General features: G+C 43.7%; 2 protein-coding genes across 2 annotated transcripts in view; both read left to right on the top strand.

Annotated features, from left to right (window-relative positions):
• Positions 1-23,547, top strand: part of LOC134225133 (mucin-2) — a 287,374-nt gene that overhangs the window by 191,579 nt on the left and 72,248 nt on the right. The window lies entirely within an intron of this gene.
• LOC134219075 (mucin-2-like) lies at positions 6,564-14,399 on the top strand. The gene has a single exon (XM_062697749.1). The coding sequence runs from the start codon at positions 6,564-6,566 to the stop codon at positions 14,397-14,399; it is 7,836 nt and encodes a 2,611-aa protein (XP_062553733.1).

Genomic DNA, 23,547 nt, shown 5'->3' with positions numbered 1-23,547 from the left:
CAGGCCCTATCAAACCCAGTCAACACATGAAAGTATATGGTGTCGTGTAGGCTGTTGAAGTGGAGGCGATATAGGTGCTTCTCCATACAACATGTATGTATATCGTGTATCAATATCGTCTCCAATTTAGCATCTTGTATTGCACTATGTACGACTTTATGTTGACTGAGAAGCGACCGTGTGCCACTCAAAGCACATAAGCCCAACGCGAGTGTGAACCGGCACATCAGGATTCATTCCAGTGAGATCCTGATTACGGTATACTGGTCACGGCAAGCGACAAACACACACGCGAAAGTAATGCAAAATAAACGACATGTAAAATAAACGTAAATTAACAAAATATTTCTGGCTGAACATTCTTATTTAACGTCAAATAGAGATAACATAATTAGCTTTCCGATTACTATCAATTTGGTTGAACAGCCGTGATTATTACTTTATTTTCAATTTAAATCCCGTTTCTTTTTTACTTTCCTTGCGTTGAAGAAATGATGCCGCGGGTGCCTCATCCGAAATTCAAATGAACAATCGCTCATTTTGAGCGATTAATTGTTTATTCTCGCGAAGGATAAACAATTGAACAAATCAAGGAAATGCTAATACTGTAGTATAGAAGTTGCATAGTCACATCACTTTCCATGGTGAATCCCGATCTATGTTACTGATTACCCCACCCAACTAACACAACTTCCTTCCCGTGGTAATTGTGGAGATGCAGAGGTATTCTCGGTCTCTAGTAGCAACAATAACCACACACTAACATTCCCTCCCTTCCCCAACTGACTGTAAGGACTTGGCCGGCGCCGTTATTGATCGACATTTGAGAGCTGCTGAAACGTGCACTTCGAGAATAGATGGTAAACCCCAACCACTAATCACTTGGATCGTAGTGCAATTTGCACCAGTTCTGAGCAATCACGGAGTAGCAACCATTGATATGTACAGTCAGTCTAAGCTAAGCTAAGCTAAGCTCTACACTTGACGTTCTTCCGGCATACTAACAACGTGACCAGCCCACCGTATTTATTTATTTATTATCAGAATAAGGCCGGAGTGGCCTGTGCTGCACATAAAAGTCTTCTCCATTCAGCTCGGTCCATGGCTGCACTTCGCCAACCACGCAGTCTGCGGAGGGTCCGCAAATCGTTATCCACCTGATCGATCCACCTTGCCCGCTGTGCACCTCGCTTTCTTGTTCCCGTCGGATTATTGTCGAGAACCATTTTCACCGGATTTCTGTCCGACATTCTGGCTACGTGCCCGGCCCACCGCAGTCTTCCGATTTTCGCGGTGTGAACTATGGATGGTTCTCCGAAAAACTAATGCAACTCGTGGTTCATTCGCCTCCTCCACGTACCGTCCGCCATCTGCACCCCACCATAGATGGTACGCAACACTTTCCTTTCAAAAGTTCCCAGTGCGCGTTGGTCCTCCACGAGCATCGTCCAGGTCTCGTGTCCGTAGAGGACTACCGGTCTAATGAGCGTTTTGTAGATTGTCAGTTTGGTACGGCGGCGAACTCTATTCGATCGGAGCGTCTTGCGAAGTCCAAAGTACGTACGATTTCCAGCCACTATGCGCCTCCGAATTTCTCTGCTGGTATCGTTATCGGCGGTCGCCAGTGAGCCCAAGTACACGAATTTTTCAACCACCTCGATTTCGTCACCACCGATAGAAACTCGTGGTGGGTGGCTTACATTGACCTCTCTTGGGCCTCTTCCTATCTTGTACTTCGTCTTCGGCGTTTTGATGACTAGTCCGATCCGCTTAGCTTCCCTCTTCAGTATAATGTAGGCTTCCTCCATCTTCTCACAGTTACGTGCCAAAATATCTATGTCGTCGGCAAAACCAAATAGCTGAACGGACTTATTGAAAGTTGTACCACTCGTGTTAATCCCTTTTTTTTAGTTTACATCTAAACAGAAAACACTGAATCAACAATTTGACGCCACAATACACGGTTCGAGGTCGCATCTCTCCATCCTCGGATACGCGTTAATCCCTGCTTTTCGTATTACCCCTTCCAAAGCGATGTTTAATAGCAGACACGAAAGACCATCACCTTGCCGTAACCCTCTGCGGGTTTCGAAGGGACTCGAGAATGCCCCTGAAACTCGAACTACGCACATCACTCGATCCATCGTCGCTTTGATCAACCGTGTCAGTTTATCCGGAAATACGTGTTTGTGTATTAGCTGCCATAGCTGGTCCCGATCGATTGTATCATATGCGGCTTTAAAGTCGATGAATAGATGATGTGTGGGCACGTTGTATTCGCGGCATTTCTGCAGTACCTGGCGAATGGCGAACACCTGGTCTGTGGTGGAGCGTTCGCCCACCAAATGCCCTACGAAATCCCTTGCAATTGGTGTTAGTCGACGGCATAAAATTTGGGAGAGTACCTTGTAGGCGGCGTTCAGCAGTGTGATTGCGCGGTAGTTGCTACAATCCAGCTTATCGCCCTTTTGTAGATGGGACACACGACACCTTCCATCCACTCCTGCGGCAAAACTTCCTCCTCCCAAATCTTGGTAATGACCCAGTGCAGCGCTCTAGCCAGTGCCTCACCACCGTGTTTAAATAGCTCTCCTGGTAGTTGGTCAACCCCAGGGGCTTTGTTGTTCTTCAGCCGGCCAATCTCCTCCTGGATTTCTTGGAGATCCGGAGCCGGTAGAATTATGTCCTGCGCGCGTTCCCCCAGGTTCATCACCATACCGCCATCTTCGTCTGCCACATCGCCACTCAGGTGCTCTTCGTAGTGCTGCCGCCACCTTTGGATCACCTCACGCTCGTCCGTAAGAAGGTTCCCGTTTATGTCCTTACACATATCAGGCTGTGGCACGTGGCCCTTACGTGAACGGTTTAACTTCTCATAGAACTTTCGTGTGTTATTAGCGCGGTACAGTTGCTCCGTCTCTTCACGGTCTCGATCTTCCTGCTGGCGCTTTTTCCTCCGGAAAATCGAGTTTTGTCTGTTCCGCGCCTGTTTATATCGTGCCTCGTTCGCCCTCGTGCGGTGTTGCAGCAATCTCGCTCATGCTGCATTCTTCTCTTCTACTAACTGCTCACATTCGCCGTCATACCAGTCGTTTCTTTGATCCGGGCACCGTGCCAAGTGCAGCGGTTGCGGTGCTTCCAATGGCGGATCGAATATCTCTCCAGCCATCTTCAAGAGACGCTGCGCCTAGCTGCTCTTTCGTTGGGAGTGCCACTTCCAGCTGCTGCGCGTATTCTTGGGCTAGTTTACTGTCTTGTAGCCGCCCAATGTTAAGCCTCGGCGTCCGACTTCAACGCGTGTTGTACACCGTCGAGAGTTTTGAGCGCAGGCATACTGCAACGAGGTAGTGGTCGGATTTAATATTCACACTGCGGTAAGTGCGGACGTTCGTGATGTCGGAGAAGAATTTACCATCGATTAGAACGTGGTCGATTCGGTTTTCCGTTTCTTGGTTAGGTGATCTCCATGTGACCTAGTGGATATTTTTGCGGGGAAAGAAGGTGCTTCGGACTACCATTCCGCGGGAGGCTGCGAATTTTATGCATCGTTGGCCGTTGTCATTCGATACGGTGTGCAGACTGTCCGGTCCGATGACCGGTCTATACATTTCCTCACTTCCTACCTGTGCGTTCATGTCATCGATGACGATTTTGCCGTCCCGCAATGGGTATCCATCGTATATCTGCTCCAGTTGTGCGTAGAACGCTTCTTTCTCGTCATCGGGTCTCCCTTCGTGTGGGCAGTGTACATTGATGATGCTAAAGTTGAAGTAACGGCCTTTAATCCTCAGCTTGCACATCCTTGCGTTGATTGGCTGCCACCCAATCACGCGTTGGCGCATCTCACCAAGCACTATGAAGCCGGTTCCCAGCTCGTTGGTGGTGCCACAGCTTTGGTAGAAGGTAGCCGCTCGATGCCCGCTTTCCCACACTTTCTGTCCTGTCCAGCAAATCTCCTGCAGCGCCACGACGTCGAAGTTGTGGGGATGTAATTAATCGTAGATCAACCTATCGCAACCTGCGAAACCTAGCGACTTGCAGTTCCATGTTCCAAGCTTCCAATCGTGATCCTTTATTCGTCGCCTAGGTCTTTGCCGATTATATCGAGTCGCATTATCTCTTATATTGTTCATAATTATTGGTTTTCCAGGCGGCTTATTGGGCCTGCGCAAACCTCCTGTCTCGTCGGAGGGCCGTCGTGTCAGGGCTGTTTAGCGTCCCACCTAACACCAGGACTTGGGCTTGTGTGCTTTGAGCGGCACACGGTCGCTTTGGTGGGGCCTACTTGCGGATACATGCAGCTTTTTATAGGAATCTAACAGGGCCTACTGTCAAACCCCACCACATCATAGGCAAGCCCCACAACTCGCAGATGGCCTGGGGAGGGATCGTCAAGCCCTTGGACATAGTCCCTGCTGCCCGCTGCCCGTCAAAACATATCTGGAGCTACTAAAAAGGTGCAGTGGGTCTCCAGTAAGCCTTGCGAGCAAAGGCGTGAGATTGCCAAACCGGAGATAATGAGCTCTATTCTCGGTCCGGTCTATGATGTTTTCGGGTGGGAACATTCTCGACTCTCTGGGCATAGTGTATCCGTTGTACTTGCCACAAAAGATACATATTCAACTTATGCATTAAAGGGCATACAAAAGCTTCCAATTAACAACTGAGGAAATGTTGATAGAATACTGAGTTAAAAAGCAGCCCTAGTTCCATTTGGAATGCAGAGCCACAGAAGAAGAAAAATGTACATTTTGACCAACTTTTCCCAATATGTTGATATTTATGCAAAACAAAACTCAACAAGTATACACATAGTTGCTACACTTCCACGTTCGAGCATTGGCGAGGTAATTTGAAGGCCGGCTTGTAGCTGATTGATTAACTGCAACAAGCGACTCGAGCATCCATCGATCACGAGGCTGAGCAGTGGTTGTAGTTGATGAACCTATTCAATGTGTTAAGCATTTTTTTTTTGTTTGCAGTTCTTCTTTTCCACTGGATGGGAACGATTATTTACTTCAAATAATGGGATGCAGTAAACAGAGTTTTAAAGCCATCAACGATCCTTAATGTAGAATAGTTCCTTTTTTATTAATTGATACAACCATATTTAAAAATTGAAATAAGCACTTTTCCGAGAAATGCTAGCTCCGTTAGGCTTCGTAAGATTGCACTTTCCCTCAACATATTGCTTCGATAACATGAAGGTTGAATCATCCATCGAGCGATCATACTGCTTGTGTGTTATTACGTAGTGGCTTTCGGTGCACCCGGCTAGGAAATTGACCTCTCGCAAGGTGTATTAATTGCATCATTCCATCAACCAATCGGCACTAAATTTATGAGCAGGTAACACCAACTTGATCGATTTGTGGGTTAATATTTTTCATCCGGAAAATTGCCACCCCGCCGGCTGGCCAGAGGAGAAAACGAGCCACCCATTCGAAGAGCAATGAGGAGATGGTGCATTACGATAGAGCGAAAGCGTGAATAAATCGATGAACGCTAAACGAGAGTAATTGCACTTTTTGCATCTTCTCTGGTACATAGTCGGTATGGTAGAGTATTAATTACCTGACAATTGCTATGCACTGAATAAGGTCAGTTCGGTATTCACTTCCAACAATGCATCGTTGAATTGACAATTGTTGATGCTATTTGCCATTTTATCTAGTGTTATTATCAATGGAATTTTATTCTATGGATCATATTCACATTTACGTGGGGTTGCAATCCTGATATGTTGATTACAGGGTTGACCATCGACATTTTTGTAAAAGTGTTATTCGAAGATTTAAATGTACAAACTAAAGGTTATTCTTAGGAAGTGTTTCAATCATTATTTCAATAGATTGAAATAATTGTATGCAGGAAAAAGAGCCAGAACATAATTTATCTTCAAAACGATCTGCAAAATTTGATAATAATAAGCTATGTTTAAATATCTGAAAAAACAAATTAACAAATCAAGTGTACATATTCAATAATTTTGGAACAGTTCATACTGTTATTATTTTAATTAGGATGGTTATCATTGCATATATTTTATTTCCAAAGAATAAGCTTGACTTGGTTGGCGTCATGTTGCCGTAAATGTTTTGTTTAATTGTCAATATCCCTTCTAGTGCCGGTACTTTGGGTACTAAGTCATAGCATGTATTTGCTATATCGAATGGCGTCGTTTTTAATCCCAAGTGCAATGATTGTCGTGTGTCCATTGTGAATTTTATGTGCCGGACATTTTTTTTTTAATAGTCTGACTTATATGTTCTCTGAGGAATTAATTCTGAATCGCTCTTCAGAGACACGTTATGTCAGATCTGTTATCTAATAACCAGTCTAATGAATCGTTGCTGACATTTTCGGCACGCACCGACATATGCGCCATTTGGTATGCGCTGCAACTGCTGTGTGGATTATTTATATGCACACATTTGCATTTCTCGCACGTTCCAGACTGCCAAAAAGTTCTAAACATGGCTACTTTCATCATAAAAGCTTTCACCTGATCGTTTTTACGAGTTTACTCGTCCTCGACCGTCGCGCGTACAGATCAGATCAAGATGATCGTCCGCGTGGCTTCTTTGCTGATGTGCTGTTGGTTATCGTGCGAAGCCGTTTCGGTCCCGGATATCAATAGTCTCATCGCGTCCGACAGTGTCGTTTCGAAACTGGATAAACGATCGGCACTATTTCCGACTCTTCCCACTAAGGACGCCGGGTGGAATAATTTGATGGTGAACTTTCGAGACGCAGCGGAGCGCCAGGCGAAGTCGAACCTGAAAAAGGAATCGGACGAAGGAAATCGGGGCAGTGATCGTGTTCGGTCAAAGAAGAAGAATATAAAGAATAGTTCTGCAAAGCTTAGAAGCGTGGAAAAAGATTTTGAGGGCGCCGTGCGCAGCGATCATTGGGGCCGGCTAATGAAACCGGTTGAGGACAGCAAAGATGGAAAAAATAAAAGTCGTAGGAATAAAGAAGATTTTGAAGATCGGTTAAAGATTGATTTAGACAAGTATTACAAAGACACTAGTGAATATTCAAAAAGCGTGTTTCCAAAACCTGCGAAGGACTTCATCGGAGATGATGAGAAACGAAGAAAGTTAATACAATTCTTGATAAATAATGAAAAAGATTTTGACAAATACTTGAGTAGTTTTGTGAAAAGTGATGGACGTGAAAAGAATAAAAGCAAAGTAAAATCATTAAACAATGCCAGTGCTCTACCTCAAACTACTAAGAATGCTACGAAAGAATCTAAAAAAATGATAACGAAAAGTTCTAGACATGAAGTAACAGAATCGAAGAAAAGTTCAAAATCAGAAGTAAAAGCAACAGCCAAAGATCATGAAGATGACATATTTGGAAAAATGCTTCGTGATGTGGAAAACCACAAACATTCAAAACATGATTTGGATGCTGACGGGAAAAGGCACGATAGAGCGTTATCTGCGTTGTCAAATCTAAATGCTGAAGCGTTTTCAAAGATTTTCGGAAAAATAAGAGGGCGTCCGAAAACCACTACTGTTAGTTCAACTCCTACTGGGCAGTCTAATACTTCAACTTCCCTCACTTCGCCAGTATCGTCTACTACCAGCACGCCCACAACGACGATAACAACAACTGCTTCTGTCTCATCTGAATCTTGTGAGTGCCATGAGGACTGTTCAGATGAAAGTTGTGAATCATGTGAATCATGCGAATCATGTGAATCAAATGAACATGAAACTACAACCACTACTGATACTACTACTACAATTGAAACACCCACGATAACAACAACTACTGGGGCACCAATTACTTCCACTTCACCCACTAATACAGCATCAACTGACGTAAGTATGATCACATCCACGGAACAAAGTGGAACAACAACTGATCAACCACTTACAACTGATACCATCACTACAACCACCGATACTCATGCAACAACGAGCACTACAGGAGCGTCTCCATTTACTTCAGAGCCGCCCACTGCTACCACCACGGAATCCACAACAACAAGAGAATCTTCCACTCCAAACACTGAACAGCCTATCAGTACCACCACTTCGACTGTGACAACAATAGGAGAGACCAGTACAAGCACTGTTGGTCATGTGACAACTACTACCGCAGGATCTACTTGCGGGCCGCATACCAGCACACCTTTTCACACATCGACAACTACGCCTGCCACCATAACAACTACCACAGAAGCATCTATCACAACCACTGAGCAACCAATTACTACAACAACTTCTGTGACAACGACAACAGCAGGAACTCCCACAACCACGGTTGTGCCTGTGACAACTACCACTGGAGGGCAGCTCACCACCACACCTGCTTCAACAACGACTCCGGCCGGCACAACATCTACTACAGAAGCATCTACCACAACCACTGGGCAACCAACTACTACAACTTCGGCGACAACAACTACCGCAGGACCTTCTACAACCACCGTTGCGCCTGTGTCAACCACAACTGGAGGGCAGCTCACCAGCACACCCGCTTCAACAACGACTCCGGCCGGCACAACAACTACAACAGAAGCATCTACCACTACCACTGGGCAACCAACTACTACAACTTCTGCAACAACGACAACAGCAGGATCTTCTACAACCACCGTTGCGTCTGTGACAACTACAACTGATGGACAGCTCACCAGTACACCTGCTTCAACAACGACTCCGGCCGGCACAACAACAACAACAGAAGCATCTACCACTACCTCTGGGCAACCAACAACTACAACTTCTGCGACAACGACTATAACAGGATCTTCTACAACCACGGTTGCGCCTGTGACAACCACAACTACAGGGCAGCTCACCAGCACACCTGCTTCAACAACGACTCCAGCCGGCACAACAAGTACATCTCCGGCCGGCACAACAACTACAACAGAAGCGACTACCACAACCACTGGGCAACCAACAACTACAACATCTGCGACAACGACAACAGCAGGATCTTCTACAACCACGGTTGCGCCTGTGACAACCACAACTGCAGGGCAGCTCACCAGCACACCTGCTTCAACAACGACTCCGGCCGGCACAACAACTACAACAGAAGCATCTACCACTACCTCTGGGCAACCAACTACTACAACTTCTGCGACAACGACAACAGCAGGATCTACTACAACCACGGTTGCGCCTGTGACAACAACAACGGATGGGCAGTTCACTAGCACACCTGGTTCAACAACGACGCCGACCGGCACAACAACCACAACAGAAGCATCTACCACAACCACTGGACAATCAACTACTACAACTTCTGCGACAACGACAACCGCAGGATCTTCTACAACCACCGTTGCACCTGTGACAACCACAACTGGAGGGCAGCTCACTAGCACACCTGCTTCAACAACGACTCCGACCGGCACAACAACTACAACTGAAGCATCTACCACATCCACTGGGCAACCAACTACTACAACTTCTGCGACAACGACAACCGCAGGATCTTCTACAACCACCGTTGCGCCTGTGACAACCACAACTGGAGGGCAACTCACCAGCACACCTGTTTCAACAACGACTCCGGCTGGCACAACAACTACTACACAAGCATCTACCACAACCAGTGGGCAATCAACTACTACAACTTCTGCGACAACAACAACCGCAGGACCTTCTACAACCACCGTTGCGCCTGTGACAACCACAACTGAAGGGCAGCTCACCAGCACACCCGCTTCAACAACGACTCCGGCCGGCACAACAACTACAACAGAAGCATCTACCACAACCACTGGGCAACCAACAACTACAACTTCTGCGACAACGACTATAACAGGATCTTCTACAACCACGGTTGCGCCTGTGACAACAACAACGGATGGGCAGTTCACTAGCACACCTGCTTCAACAACGACTTCGACCGGCACAACAACTACAACAGAAGCATCTACCACAACCACTGGACAATCAACTACTACAACTTCTGCGACAACGACAACCGCAGGATCTTCTACAACCACCGTTGTGCCTGTGACAACCACAACTGTAGGGCAGCTCACCAGCACGCCTGCTTCAACAACGACTCCGTCCGATACAACAACTACAACAGAAGCATCTACCACATCCACTGGGCAATCGACTACTACAACTTCTGCGACAACGACAACCGCAGGATCTTCTACAACCACCGTTGCGCCTGTGACAACCACAACTGGAGGGCAGCTCACCAGCACACCTGTTTCAACAACGACTCCGGCCGGCACAACAACTACTACACAAGCATCTACCACAACCAGTGGGCAACCAACTACTACAACTTCTGCGACAACAACAACCGCAGGACCTTCTACAACCACCGTTGCGCCTGTGACAACCACAACTGAAGGGCAGCTCACCAGCACACCCGCTTCAACAACAACTCCGGCCGGCACAACAACTACAACTGAAGCATCTTCCACAACCACTGGGCAACCAACTACTACAACTTCTGCGACAACGACAACCGCAGGACCTTCTACAACCACCGTTGCGCCTGTGACAACCACAACTGGAGGGCAGCTCACCAGCACACCTGCTTCAACAACGACTCCGGCCGGCACAACAACTACAACAGAAGCATCTTCCACAACCACTGGGCAACTAACTACTACAACTTCTGCGACAACGACAACCGCAGGACCTTCTACAACCACCGTTGCGCCTGTGACAACCACAACTGGAGGGCAGCTCACCAGCACACCTGCTTCGACAACGACTCCGGCCGCCACAACAACTACTACACAAGCATCTACCACAACCACTGGGCAACCAACTACTACAACTTCTGCGACAACGACAACCGCAGGACCTTCTACAACCACCGTTGCGCCTGTGACAACCACAACTGAAGGGCAGCTCACCAGCACACCCGCTTCAACAACAACTCCGGCCGGCACAACAACTACAACTGAAGCATCTTCCACAACCACTGGGCAACCAACTACTACAACTTCTGCGACAACGACAACCGCAGGACCTTCTACAACCACCGTTGCGCCTGTGACAACCACAACTGGAGGGCAGCTCACCAGCACACCCGCTTCAACAACAACTCCAGCCGGCACAACAACTACAACTGAAGCATCTTCCACAACCACTGGGCAACCAACTACTACAACTTCTGCGACAACGACAACCGCAGGACCTTCTACAACCACCGTTGCGCCTATGACAACCACAACTGGAGGGCAGCTCACCAGCACACCTGCTTCGACAACGACTCCGGCCGGCACAACAACTACTACACAAGCATCTACCACAACCACTGGGCAACCAACTACTACAACTTCTGCGACAACGACAACCGCAGGACCTTCTACAACCACCGTTGCGCCTGTGACAACCACAACTGAAGGGCAGCTCACCAGCACACCCGCTTCAACAACAACTCCGGCCGGCACAACAACTACAACTGAAGCATCTTCCACAACCACTGGGCAACCAACTACTACAACTTCTGCGACAACGACAACCGCAGGACCTTCTACAACCACCGTTGCGCCTGTGACAACCACAACTGGAGGGCAGCTCACCAGCACACCCGCTTCAACAACAACTCCGGCCGGCACAACAACTACAACTGAAGCATCTTCCACAACCACTGGGCAACCAACTACTACAACTTCTGCGACAACGACAACCGCAGGACCTTCTACAACCACCGTTGCGCCTATGACAACCACAACTGGAGGGCAGCTCACCAGCACACCTGCTTCGACAACGACTCCGGCCGCCACAACAACTACTACACAAGCATCTACCACAACCACTGGGCAACCAACTACTACAACTTCTGCAACAACGACAACAGCAGGATCTTCTACAACCACGGTTGCGCCGGTGACAACCACAACTGGAGGGCAGCTCACCAGTACACCCGCTTCAACAACGACTCCGGCCGGCACAGCAACTACAACTGAAGCATCTTCCACAACCACTGGGCATCCAACTACTACAACTTCTGCGACAACGACAACCGCAGGACCTTCTACAACCACCGTTGCGTCTATGACAACCACAACTGGAGGGCAGCTCACCAGCACACCTGCTTCGACAACGACTCCGGCCGGCACAACAACTACTACACAAGCATCTACCACAACCACTGGGCAACCAACTACTACAACTTCTGCAACAACGACAACAGCAGGATCTTCTACAACCACGGTTGCGCCGGTGACAACCACAACTGGAGGGCAGCTCACTAGCACACCTGCTTCAACAACGACTCCGGCCGGCACAACAACTACAACAGAAGCATCTACCACAACCACTGGACAATCAACTACTACAACTTCTGCGACAACGACAACCGCAGGATCTTCTACAACCACGGTTGCGCCTGTGACAACCACAACTGGAGGGCAGCTCACCAGCACACCTGCTCCAACAACCACTCCGTCCGATACAACAACTACAACAGAGGCATCTACCATATCCACTGGGCAATCAACTACTACAACTTCTGCGACAACGACAACCGCAGGATCTTCTACAACCACCGTTGCGCCTGTGACAACCACAACTGGGGGGCAGCTCACTAGCACACCTGCTTCAACAACGACTCCGGCCGGCACAACAACTACAACAGAAGCATCTACTACAACCACTGGACAACAAACTACTACAACTTCTGCGACAACTACACCCGCTTCGACAACAACGCCCGTCACCACGACTAGTACAGAAGGAACTACGACGACCACGACTACAGAAGCTTCTACTACAACCACTGAACAAATGATTTCGCTTACCAAGACCCCAACCACAACCACTGAACCTTTTACAACTTATGGCTGCCCTACGACTACGACTACCGATGCTACAACGACGACAACCGGAGATATTACAGCATCCACCACCACCACTGACGCAAGTTCTACAACTACTATGAAAACAACCACAACCACTGACGCATGTACCACAACAACTGCTCCCCGACCAACCACAACCACTGACGCAAGTACCACAACAACCACTATTCAACCAATCACAACCACTGATGCAATTACAACAACTACTGAGACACCAACCACAACCACTGATGCAAGTGCGACTACAACTTCTACGCAACCAACCACAACCACGAATGAAAGCACGACAACTACTTCTACGCAACCAACCACAACCACTGACGCAAGTACTTCAACAACTACTATGCATTTAACCACAACCACTGATGCAATTACAACAACTACTGAGATACTAACCACTACTACTGATGGAAGTACGACAACAATACCAACCACAACTACTGTTGCAAGTACGTCTACAACTTCTACGCAACCAACCACAACCACTGACGCAAGTACGACAACATCTACTATGCAATCAACCACAACCACTGATGTAATTACAACAATTTCTGACACACCAACCACAACCACTGATGCAAGTACGACAACAACTTCTATGCAACCAACCACAACCACTGACGCAAGCACCACAACAACTACTATGCAAACAACCACAACCACTGATACAATTACATCCACTACTGAGACACCAACCACAACCAGTGATGTAAGTACGACAACGACTTCTACGCAACCAACCACAACCACTGACGCAAGTACGACAACAACTACTATGCAGTCAACCACAACCACTGATGCAATTACAACAACTACTAATACACCAACCACAACCACTGATGTAAGAACGACAACAATTTCTACGCAACCAACCACAACCACTGACGCAAGTACGACAACAACTACTACGCAAGCAAACACAACTTCTGATGCAAGTACGACAACAACTACTGAAGAATCAACCACATCTACTGATGCAAGTATCACAACAACTACTATGCAACCAATCACAACCACTGATAAAACTACTACAACTGATGAGACACCTACCACAACCACTGGCCCATGTACCACGACAACAACGACTACGCAACCAACGACAAGCACCGAAAAAACCACATCTACAGTACCAAATTCCTGCTCGTCTACAACAACTACTCAAGAAACTTCATCAACCAGTGCAGAAACGACCACTACAACAGAACATTCTACGTCAACCCCATCTACCACAGCACGTCCTCCATCAACGACGACGCCCACACCGAACCCTACGGTGACGGGTCGCCTTTGTCATCCCAGGCATCCGTCGAAAAAACTGTCTTGCCCCGCTTGCTTCCGTATCCTGAACCGGTTACTCAGCAAAGGCGAGGGATACCCGTTCCGAATCGAACGAACGGCGGCCGGGCTACGCACGGACGGCTATACCCTGGGCGAGGTGATACTTCCGCGCAGAAGACCCCTTGCCCAGTTTGGGCTGGAGCCCAGTTTTCACCCAAAGAACCGACTGAAAGTGGCGCCCACGATACGGAGGAAAAAGGACGCCCAGCAGATTTGTTTTCCGTTAGATCATTACACACTGTTATGAAAGAGTATTCGTGCCGCTTTTCTTGTTGTCCATTGTATCACACAGCCCCAGTCAGTGTCGTAACCGAGCGATGTAAAATAAAACAACGGCGCGAAAAATGCGCAGTCCGTGTGCGTGTGCCCGGTGGCAGTGAACTTGTTTCGACGATTCGGCATGCTCGGGTTTGCGAACACAATTTGATTAGCGTTTGTCAAGATGTTGGGAATGGGAATGGGAATAATTGTTTTGACCTTCAATCTACTTAGGTATGTTCTACCCAGTAGAAATGACAGTAAATTCTGACATGTGAGATGTTTGTCAATTCAGTCTTCATAGCACCTTTGCCAGTACATATTACCTATTTATTAGCTTTATTGTGTGTCATTATGGTCTAATATATAGCAAACATCATCAGTCTACATTCTTGTTTGAATTCCAAAGGCAGTTTGATTGGTAGCATCGTTGCAATTTGAATTCTTGTTTTAAGGTTAAATTTCTTTATCGAACAGTAGGGATTGTTGCGTTAACTGAACGACAAATTATTGTTAGTAGTTTATCGTTGAGAAAAATATGTGTACACGAAAAAAAAAGAAAACATTCTCGTTAGATTTTACTCCTTCCAAAGCGTATTTGTTAACGCCTAGGGATCTATTCACATATTGGAAGCATTTAACGCCCAGTCATCTGATCATAGATTTGTATTGTAGGTTCACTTTGGCATACACACATAATTATTGATAATTGCATAGAACCAATCTAAGATATAGATTATAGAACTTTTGCACTACTTTTGAGTTCGACGATTAGGTATTTATAGTTCTTTATATAAAAATGCGTTCGTTGCAATTAGAGTGTTGACTCAACCCTAAAATTAAATCTCCAATATTGTTCCAATAGTTGCGATTTTTTTTATGCTTACGTTCCTATGAATGCGAATCCCGCTGTTTTCTTACGGGACTCGTAATTATAGAAACACTACCGCAACTATTGGTGCACAGACGAAAAAATATTAAGGTATTTTCAGGATGTTCGCCAATTTAAAAGGGGTATCAAAGATTATTTGGTTCGATTTGGGAACTGACAAAGTCACTAACTGTTTGGCAGCCTGGACTATAGAAACACCCACGACTATCGGAACTTTTTACCCTAGCCATGACTCGTAGATTTTCAGCAGATGGCAGGCGGGGAGGATCGAAGTTGTTCATGGATTTCATGATGGTTTGAATCAAGAGTATCCAGCAACAAAAAGCGGAACAGCTGGTGGATTGAGTGTCCACTACGTACTGGTACTCACGAACTCAATCATGAGCTTGCCGGAAAACTCATGAGGCAAAACCCCTTTTAGCTAGCAGATCTTAGGGAACAAAACACCACGCATCGGTAATCTGGTATGAATATGGAGGATGCAGACGCGTAGTATATTGTGTGTTAGTCTCAATAGCGTGTTTTCCTCGGAAAAATGATGTTTCATCTAAATGCCGGAAATTTTGTTTTTTTCCTAATTTAGATGCTTTTTCGTCCAACCTACATAAGTTCAGGTCTAGTTTTGTTACGTCCATCTTAACCACGATTGATATGAGGAAACACCCGCAAGGCGTTTTGCCTCAGGGGACGGTATAAGGCCTCTTCCCCTATTGACAAAAATAAAGATTTTTTTCGTTCAAATATTGTACCCAATGATCTTCTTCTTCTTCTTGGCATTACATCCCCACACTGGGACAGAGCCGCCTCGCAGCTTAGTGTTCATTAAGCACTTCCACAGTTATTAACTGCGAGGTTTCTAAGCCAAGTTACCATTTTTGCATTCGTATATTTTTTAACATGATGATACTTTTATGCCCAGGGAAGTCGAGACAATTTCCAATGCGAAAATTGCCTAGACCGGCACCGGGAGTCGAACCCAGCCACCCTCAGCATGGTCTTGCTTTGTAGCCGCGCGTCTTACCGCACGGCTAAGGAGGGCCCCAATGATACCCATGATACCCAATGATATTACAATCAAATTCTTAAATTTAGCGATTCATGATTACATATATTTGTGTTTTACCAAATGTTTTTCTTAAATTATCTGTACAAATAAGTATTAAAGTCGTCAGTTGCTGCTATTCGTTTGATTATTCGATTGGCTCTGCCATTACGCTTAATACTTTCCATCCACTATTTATCATTTCACCACTTGCACTTTTGCTTCGATCACGATCTAGTTGCTTGATTAATATGATACATATTTTCTGAGGCGTCTTATTCTTAACCTTTTAACCCTTCTCCAAGCCGTAGCGGTGACTGCGCAGCAATTTGTTCTGACGCCCGCCCTCAGCGGCATGCACACGCTTTCGATGTTCGGAATAATGAACCTATCACACCATACTCTGGAGAATTGTCCTTGAGAAAACCACATTTTCCTCTACAGCAAGCTGCGTTCGTCATTAAAAGCTTTTCTGAACTCCACATCAGGTTTCTACATACCAATTCAGACCGAGGAGCGGATTAATATTTTTTGTTTCGTTTCAAAGTTCTTTCATGTTTCCTCCCAGCTTGCGTCTCCTATGGTCACAGACTGCCGGAGTGCCGAGCAAAATTTGAAATGCCACTTCTTTTCCGGCCATTGCTACTGCCGCGGCTGCCAGCACCAGCGTCGGACGAACAACAATGCTCCAAGGCCGTTCATTTGCTGTTTCATCTAGGTTGGGTTGGGAGACTTGCCAACACAGGCAACTCGCTCAGAGCAATCGGCCAGAACTCGGCTCGGACGCAGCAATTTCGATTGTAATAAAAGTAATAATAAAAATGGTTGTTTAAATAAGGAAAGACTAGAAAAACCGGTACATGCGCCACGGTGGGCACCGCACCCCATGCAGACACTTGAGAATTGAAAGGTGGTGTGACAGGGGCGATTTCTGCTCTTGCACGCCCAACTGCTGTAGTACAAAATGCTTCATGTTTTCTGCGAGTAGGTATGCGAACGAGTGCAGATAATGTGTCGGTATCTCGATGATATAGATTTTATTGGGTGGAACGCTTACGTGCTCCGGTTTCGACAGCTGCTACGCGTTAATGGCAATCAATGTTCTGGATATCACAGCGAAACGTTTTCCGGGATGGGTACCAGTTTTCAAACGTCAAGAATCTCAAGATGTAGGTACATGACGTGGGGGTCTTTACGTTGATGTGTGGCCGATGGAGAACCTTTTGTGGAGTGGATATGATTTTAGATACTGTTCAATGCGAGCCTAACTTATTGGTTATTGGAAATTCAACTCTCGAATATTTGTTTCATCCTACGTGGTGCGAATAGAATCGATTTGGTTGTCAAACTGAAGTAAACATTGAAGATTGTGGTTATGTTCGCTTCAGTTCTTACATTTGAAAAAAAATTTATAGTAGAAACTACCATTTCAGAAACGTCGGTACTGTTCTCAATATTACCCATTGAGAACAGTACCGACGTTTTTCAACCGAAGTGCCAATCGTCTTAAAATATCTAAAATATAGTCTATCGTACTATAAACATAGTATACTCAACCGCTTACATGGTTATTGTTACTGAAAATATAGTGAAGTTGTGTAGTAAAATCAACTATTTTGTTTGAGTCTATGCTAAATAACAATTTTTGTGGTGAAATTGAAAATAATATCAATCAGATTTACTACATTTATGGTAAAATTAAGCGATTTGTCCCTTCAGTTGAAAAACGTCGGTACTGTTCTTAATTTTACCATAACATTGTAATTTCTACTGCAAAGTTTTTTTCAGTGTATATATTTAGAAGCTGGGTGGTGCGAATAGGATCGATTTGGTTGTCAAACTGAAGCCAAACTTTTCTATTGTGCCGGAGCAAAACATTGAAGATTGTGGTTATGTTCGTTTCAGATCTTTTTTTGAGAAGTATTGGTATAATTTGAAAAACAAAAAGTTAAAATTAACTTAGTTTGAGTTTTGTATTCTTTGTAACAAATATTTTCACATAATATTTCGAGTACGAAATTAGTAGGAATGCAATTAAAAACCACTCGTTACTAAATGTCACGAGATGCATTAGCTGATTGGAGCAGGAATATATATAAACCATCGTAAAGTCATGTAGAGTCTAGCGCATTTGTGCGCCCTCACGCAGCATGGAAAGAGAAATTCGAAGAGCGGGAAATGTTTGACAGCCAAGTAACTGCAAAATAATTTTGCTTATGGGATTGATTTCAAAATATCCCTCTACTCGCTTGAGAGCAATTAAAAAGCACTGGTTACGAAATTTCACGGGATTCAACAGCTGATTTGAGCAGGAATGTATGTAAACCATCGCAAAATCATGTAGAGTCTCGCGCATTTATGCGCCCTCATGCATGCATCATGGAAAGAGAAACTCGAAGACCAGGAAATGTTTAACAGCAAAGTCCTTACAAAATAATATTGCTCGTAGGAGTGATTTCAAAATATCCCTTTACTCGCTTGAGAGCAGAAAAGCGGCTCTATCCGCAGCACCATGCTTTCCAGCTGTCACTGGCGCTGTTAAATAATACATTAGAAAACAACAATTAAAATACTCCGAAACTACTTTATCGACAATATAATGACAGCAACAAAACAGGAAAAAATGGCAGAATCAGAATCAAACAAGTTACATTCGCCTTGTCGAAGCCGCGCTGCTGCTATGTCTGGTGGAGACGGACGTTTGCGTGAAATAACTGTATTTTGACATGGTGAAGAAAGGAAATATATTTAAAAATGCTTTTAAAACGTTTTTAACAGTGATATACTGAAAACTGACTAAAATAAATACTCCCCCTAAACAATTAGAAAATTCCCATAACAAAATAGAGAATTGCCAATAAAGAAATCAGGGTATGAGCAACAAATTAATATAAAATTTCCACAAATAAAACAAAATTTCCATAAACAATTAAAAAATTTCCCCCAAATAAAAATAAATAAACACTTTGAAAAGCAAAAATTGCAATTATAAAAAAAAGAATTTTCCATAAAAAAAAATTAAATGTTCCACGAAAAAAAAAATACAAAATGTCCATAAATAAATCAATATTAGCAATAAAAAATTAAAAAAATTTCCACCAAACAAATATATTTTTTCCATAAAAAAATAAAAATTTTCCATAAAATGATCAATAAAGAGCAATACAAAAATAAGAAAATTTCCATAAAGAAATATAAAAAAGCAATCAAACTGTGCTTTTTTTTCCATAGACGACCCTTTCTTTAAAAGCGTTTAAAATTCATGTAAAATTTCAACAGCTTTATTGCTTTCTTGTGTTTGATTATTGATTATTTTGTGGAAAATTTTTAATTTTTTTATGGAAAAAAATATTTATTTTGTGGAAAATTTTGTAATTGTTTATTGTTAATATTGATTTATTTATGGAAATTTAGTATTTTTTTCGTGGAACATTTTCATTTCTTTATGGAAAATTATTCTTTTATAATTGCTATTTTTGCTTTTAAAAGTGCTTATTTATTTTTGTTTTGTGGAAAATTCTCAATTGTTTATGGAAATTTTGTTTTATTTGTGGAAATTTTAAAATTATTAATTGCTCATACCCTGATTTCTTTATTGGCAATTTCATAATTGTTTATGGAAAATTTCTAATTTTTGATGGAAATTTTATTTTGTTGCCACTTTGAAATAAGTGAAATAAGAAGGGGTTAGAATTTTGGAAAACCATATGTTGGGCTATTTATCAACACATGTTTTTTTTATCAAAAAAATTCCACTTTCTTGTTACTAATCAAAAATCTAACCCAAAAAAGCAAACTATTTTTGGCTAAAATTTGTTTTAAAGCTTTAATGAGCATTTCAAAATTGACGCACTACATGCTTTTTCGGGTGAAATAAAAAAGCATCTTTCAGCACCCATTTTGTTTTCTCGCTGTCGTCAGGGGAGTGAAAGTTACCCTCTTGACCTATACTCTATTGCACGGTGAAGTCATCACATCATCTATCTCTTTTCCACCTGTTGAAAATTAGAAAACAACAGGACTACTACTTGTCAAATTTGACAGGTAGTGGTCCTGTTGTTTTCTATTTTTATCAAGTGGAAAAGAGATAGTAAAGATTCGTGCAATGACCTATGGACCAAGATTTATTTATGTACAGGTTATCCGACTTCGTCAGTAGATGGGAATAACCAGCACGGGGGGGAAACATACATTTTCAGTGCAAAACGTAAACAAACGAGCATAAATTCCATACAGAAATCCAAGATGGCTGAGTTGTGGATATTGACAAGTCGGATAACCTGTACATAAAAAAATCTTGCCGTGGACCGTGCTTACTTCATGTGGCCATGATGATTTATGTTGATCAGGTCATACAGTTTTCCCAAATTTTGAAATTATTGCCAAAAAACGGTAGGTATTATTATTGTTTCAATCATGTGATGCGAGATTAAGGACATAGTTGGAAGAGTACCACGATGGCAGTCAACATGGCACCGGACCTTCCGCGGGTCAATACCACACCTCCCGCACTCCTCTCCCACCAACCTTCGAATGCATCGAACAGCACCGAATAAAAGTTTGATATCCAAATCACTAACCTGCTAGCAGCATATTTATTTACTTCCCGTGATAATAAACATGTTTCTTCAAAGAGTCCTATGCAGTTCAGCTCGAATTATAGCATAAATCAGCACTTTCGTGCCAATTTACCTTTTGTCTGTGCTCTGGGGTCAATATGACCCCAGGCCACTTTGAGTGGCTGCCAACCGATTTTCAACCGATTCTCCTAATTTTTAGTATTTTGGTAAAACTCGCCGAGATCTGTCTCCTAGGTGCAAAATCGCTTGAAAAATCTTGTAAATATGCGCTACAGTGTACTTTTTTCAAAAAACTTACGTTGTCTGTGCTCTGGGGTCAAATTGACCCCAAATTGAAATTGCTATAACTTTTTTAATGTTTGGCCAATTTCGGTTTTTTTGGGCTGTTTCGAAGGATAACTTAATCATCTTTTAGGTCGTTACCAAAGATTGACTATAGGTGGGCGGGTACCTCGCAAGGAGGGGTTTTCGTGAAAAAGGGTACAAAAACAGTGATTTTTTATGCTTATTTTACTTACATCTGAAAATCCTACCCATTTTTAATCGCACCTTTTCAAAAAGGTTATGCAGGAAGGCGTGTGCTTTGACATGAGTTTAGAGCTTGGTCGCTAGGTGGCGGTATATTTGAATTCATTATTTTAGACTACTCAAGTAATTCCGATATATGGAATGTTCCTCATTGTAAATATTTCTATCACACAAATTTGAAATTTGTAAAGATGACGTCTTGAACTAAGTTCGTCTGGTGGGATGGGACTGTCATGTGACGTAATAAATAATAAGGAAATTTACAAATAGGCGGCGCTAGTGTACTTGCAATATTCTTGCATATATGAAATATTGCTTTAGCTTGAGATCCCTCATACCTACGCCCAAGTTGTATTTGGCAACATTGTTCAGGGTGTCAAGCACTACAAAGCGATGCTCAATATAATGAGCACTTCTTCCAATTTTTAAATTTGTGCGGTAATAATATTTACACTGAGGAGAATTCTATATATCAGAATATCTTGAGTAGTCTAAAATAATGAATTCAAATATACCACCACCTGGCGGCCGAGTTCTAAACTTATCAACGCCTCATGCCAAAGCACATGCCTTCCTGCATAACCTTTTGAAAAAGGTGCAGCTCAAAATGGGTAGGATTTTCGGATATAAGTAAAATAATCATGAAAAATCACTGTTTTTGTACCCTTGCTCACTAAAACCCCTCCCCGCGATGTACCCGCCCACCAATACTCAATCTTTTGTAACGACCTGAAAGATGATTAAATTATCTTTCGAAACAGCCCCAAAAATCCAAAATTGGTCAAACATTAAAATAATTATAGCAATTTCAATTTGGGGTAAATTTGACCTCAGAGCACAGACAACGTAAGTTTTTTTGAGCACAGAAAGAAGGTTAAATAGCCGTTCGCGATTTGGTGAGTTTACCACTGCACTTCACTTCTTCTCAAAGGGCATTGAAAAAAATAAGTTTTCACACACTTCTCCGCACATGAGCAGCTCGAAATGTTAATAGAACGCAGATTAGTCTTCACTTTTTGAAATCAGTCACTTGTTTGAAGCGAAAACTTAATTAAAACAAAAGCGGTTCCAATTCGACTTGTTTACTTTTTGCATCCTTAGGAAGCAAGCAAAAAGTTCACGTGATGCCAGTATTATTTTCACGATTTCATGCATTTTCATACGTCGCCATTTCGACAGTTTTTCACTCCGCCGGTCTCTGGTTATAGGGTGGCTAATTAAAACTGCTATTTTTGACCGAAAAAAAAAACAACAAAGAACGGATCGCGGAGCGAATGTAAACACCGGCATTGGCAGCAGCAAACCTGGTGGGTGGCACGACGCCATGTTTTTGCAGCCAACATCTCAGTGTAAAATTCATGATAGTATGTGTTTTGTTTACAAACATCACATATGATTTTCATTGGGATACAGAACTGTCAGTGGGATACGGTCGCGCAATGTTGGCTGCAAAACAAACCTATTGTGTGAGATAGGGATGCCACCGGGCTGCAGCAAACTAATAATTAGGGTGGCTCAAAAATTATTTTGCTCCGCCAGTCCGCTCAGTCGAATATGTTTTATATTTTGGGTGTCCGATGGTTTGGGCTGGTTTGAATAGGGGAATGGCATATTGAATGACCGTTCCAATACATAGTTGGTAGTCGATTTCAATTGAGGTTGCGAATCTTTAGTCATGAGAATTAGGCTTCTCAGAAGGCATCATTGAAAGGTGTAATTCAACAAAATTAGACAAAATTTGTCTGTGATATCTATCGCACCAGGATCAGCAATGTTGCATTTTGAGTAGTTACGCGAAAACTATAACAAGGTTGAAATTGATTATCGATTGTTGGAACGATTGGTTAAGGCTCAAATTAACGTCATCCAGTCATTGAGGAGAAAAACAGCCACCCACGTGCTCGTACCACCCCCAGTAATAAAACCACCCACCGGGGAGAAAAAGCAGTCTCCAGCTGGAGGGGGAAGTATTTTTGTTTCAAAAGAGGGAAAATCGACGATTTACTCTCACGCTCTTTTATATTTAAGAGAAAGGCAGTTTTTTTGGAAACGAAAGCGATAGACAACCAAATGAAGTATCCACCGGATATAGTTA

This window comes from Armigeres subalbatus, chromosome 3 (genome assembly GCF_024139115.2).
Source record: "Armigeres subalbatus isolate Guangzhou_Male chromosome 3, GZ_Asu_2, whole genome shotgun sequence".
NCBI lineage: Eukaryota > Metazoa > Arthropoda > Insecta > Diptera > Culicidae > Armigeres > Armigeres subalbatus.
This window is presented reverse-complemented; position numbering and strand designations above follow the sequence as displayed.

Excerpts from the sequence above, each read along its gene's own strand:
- LOC134219075 (XM_062697749.1), top strand. The coding sequence starts at position 6,564 with ATGATCGTCCGCGTGGCTTCTTTGCTGATGTGCTGTTGGTTATCGTGC.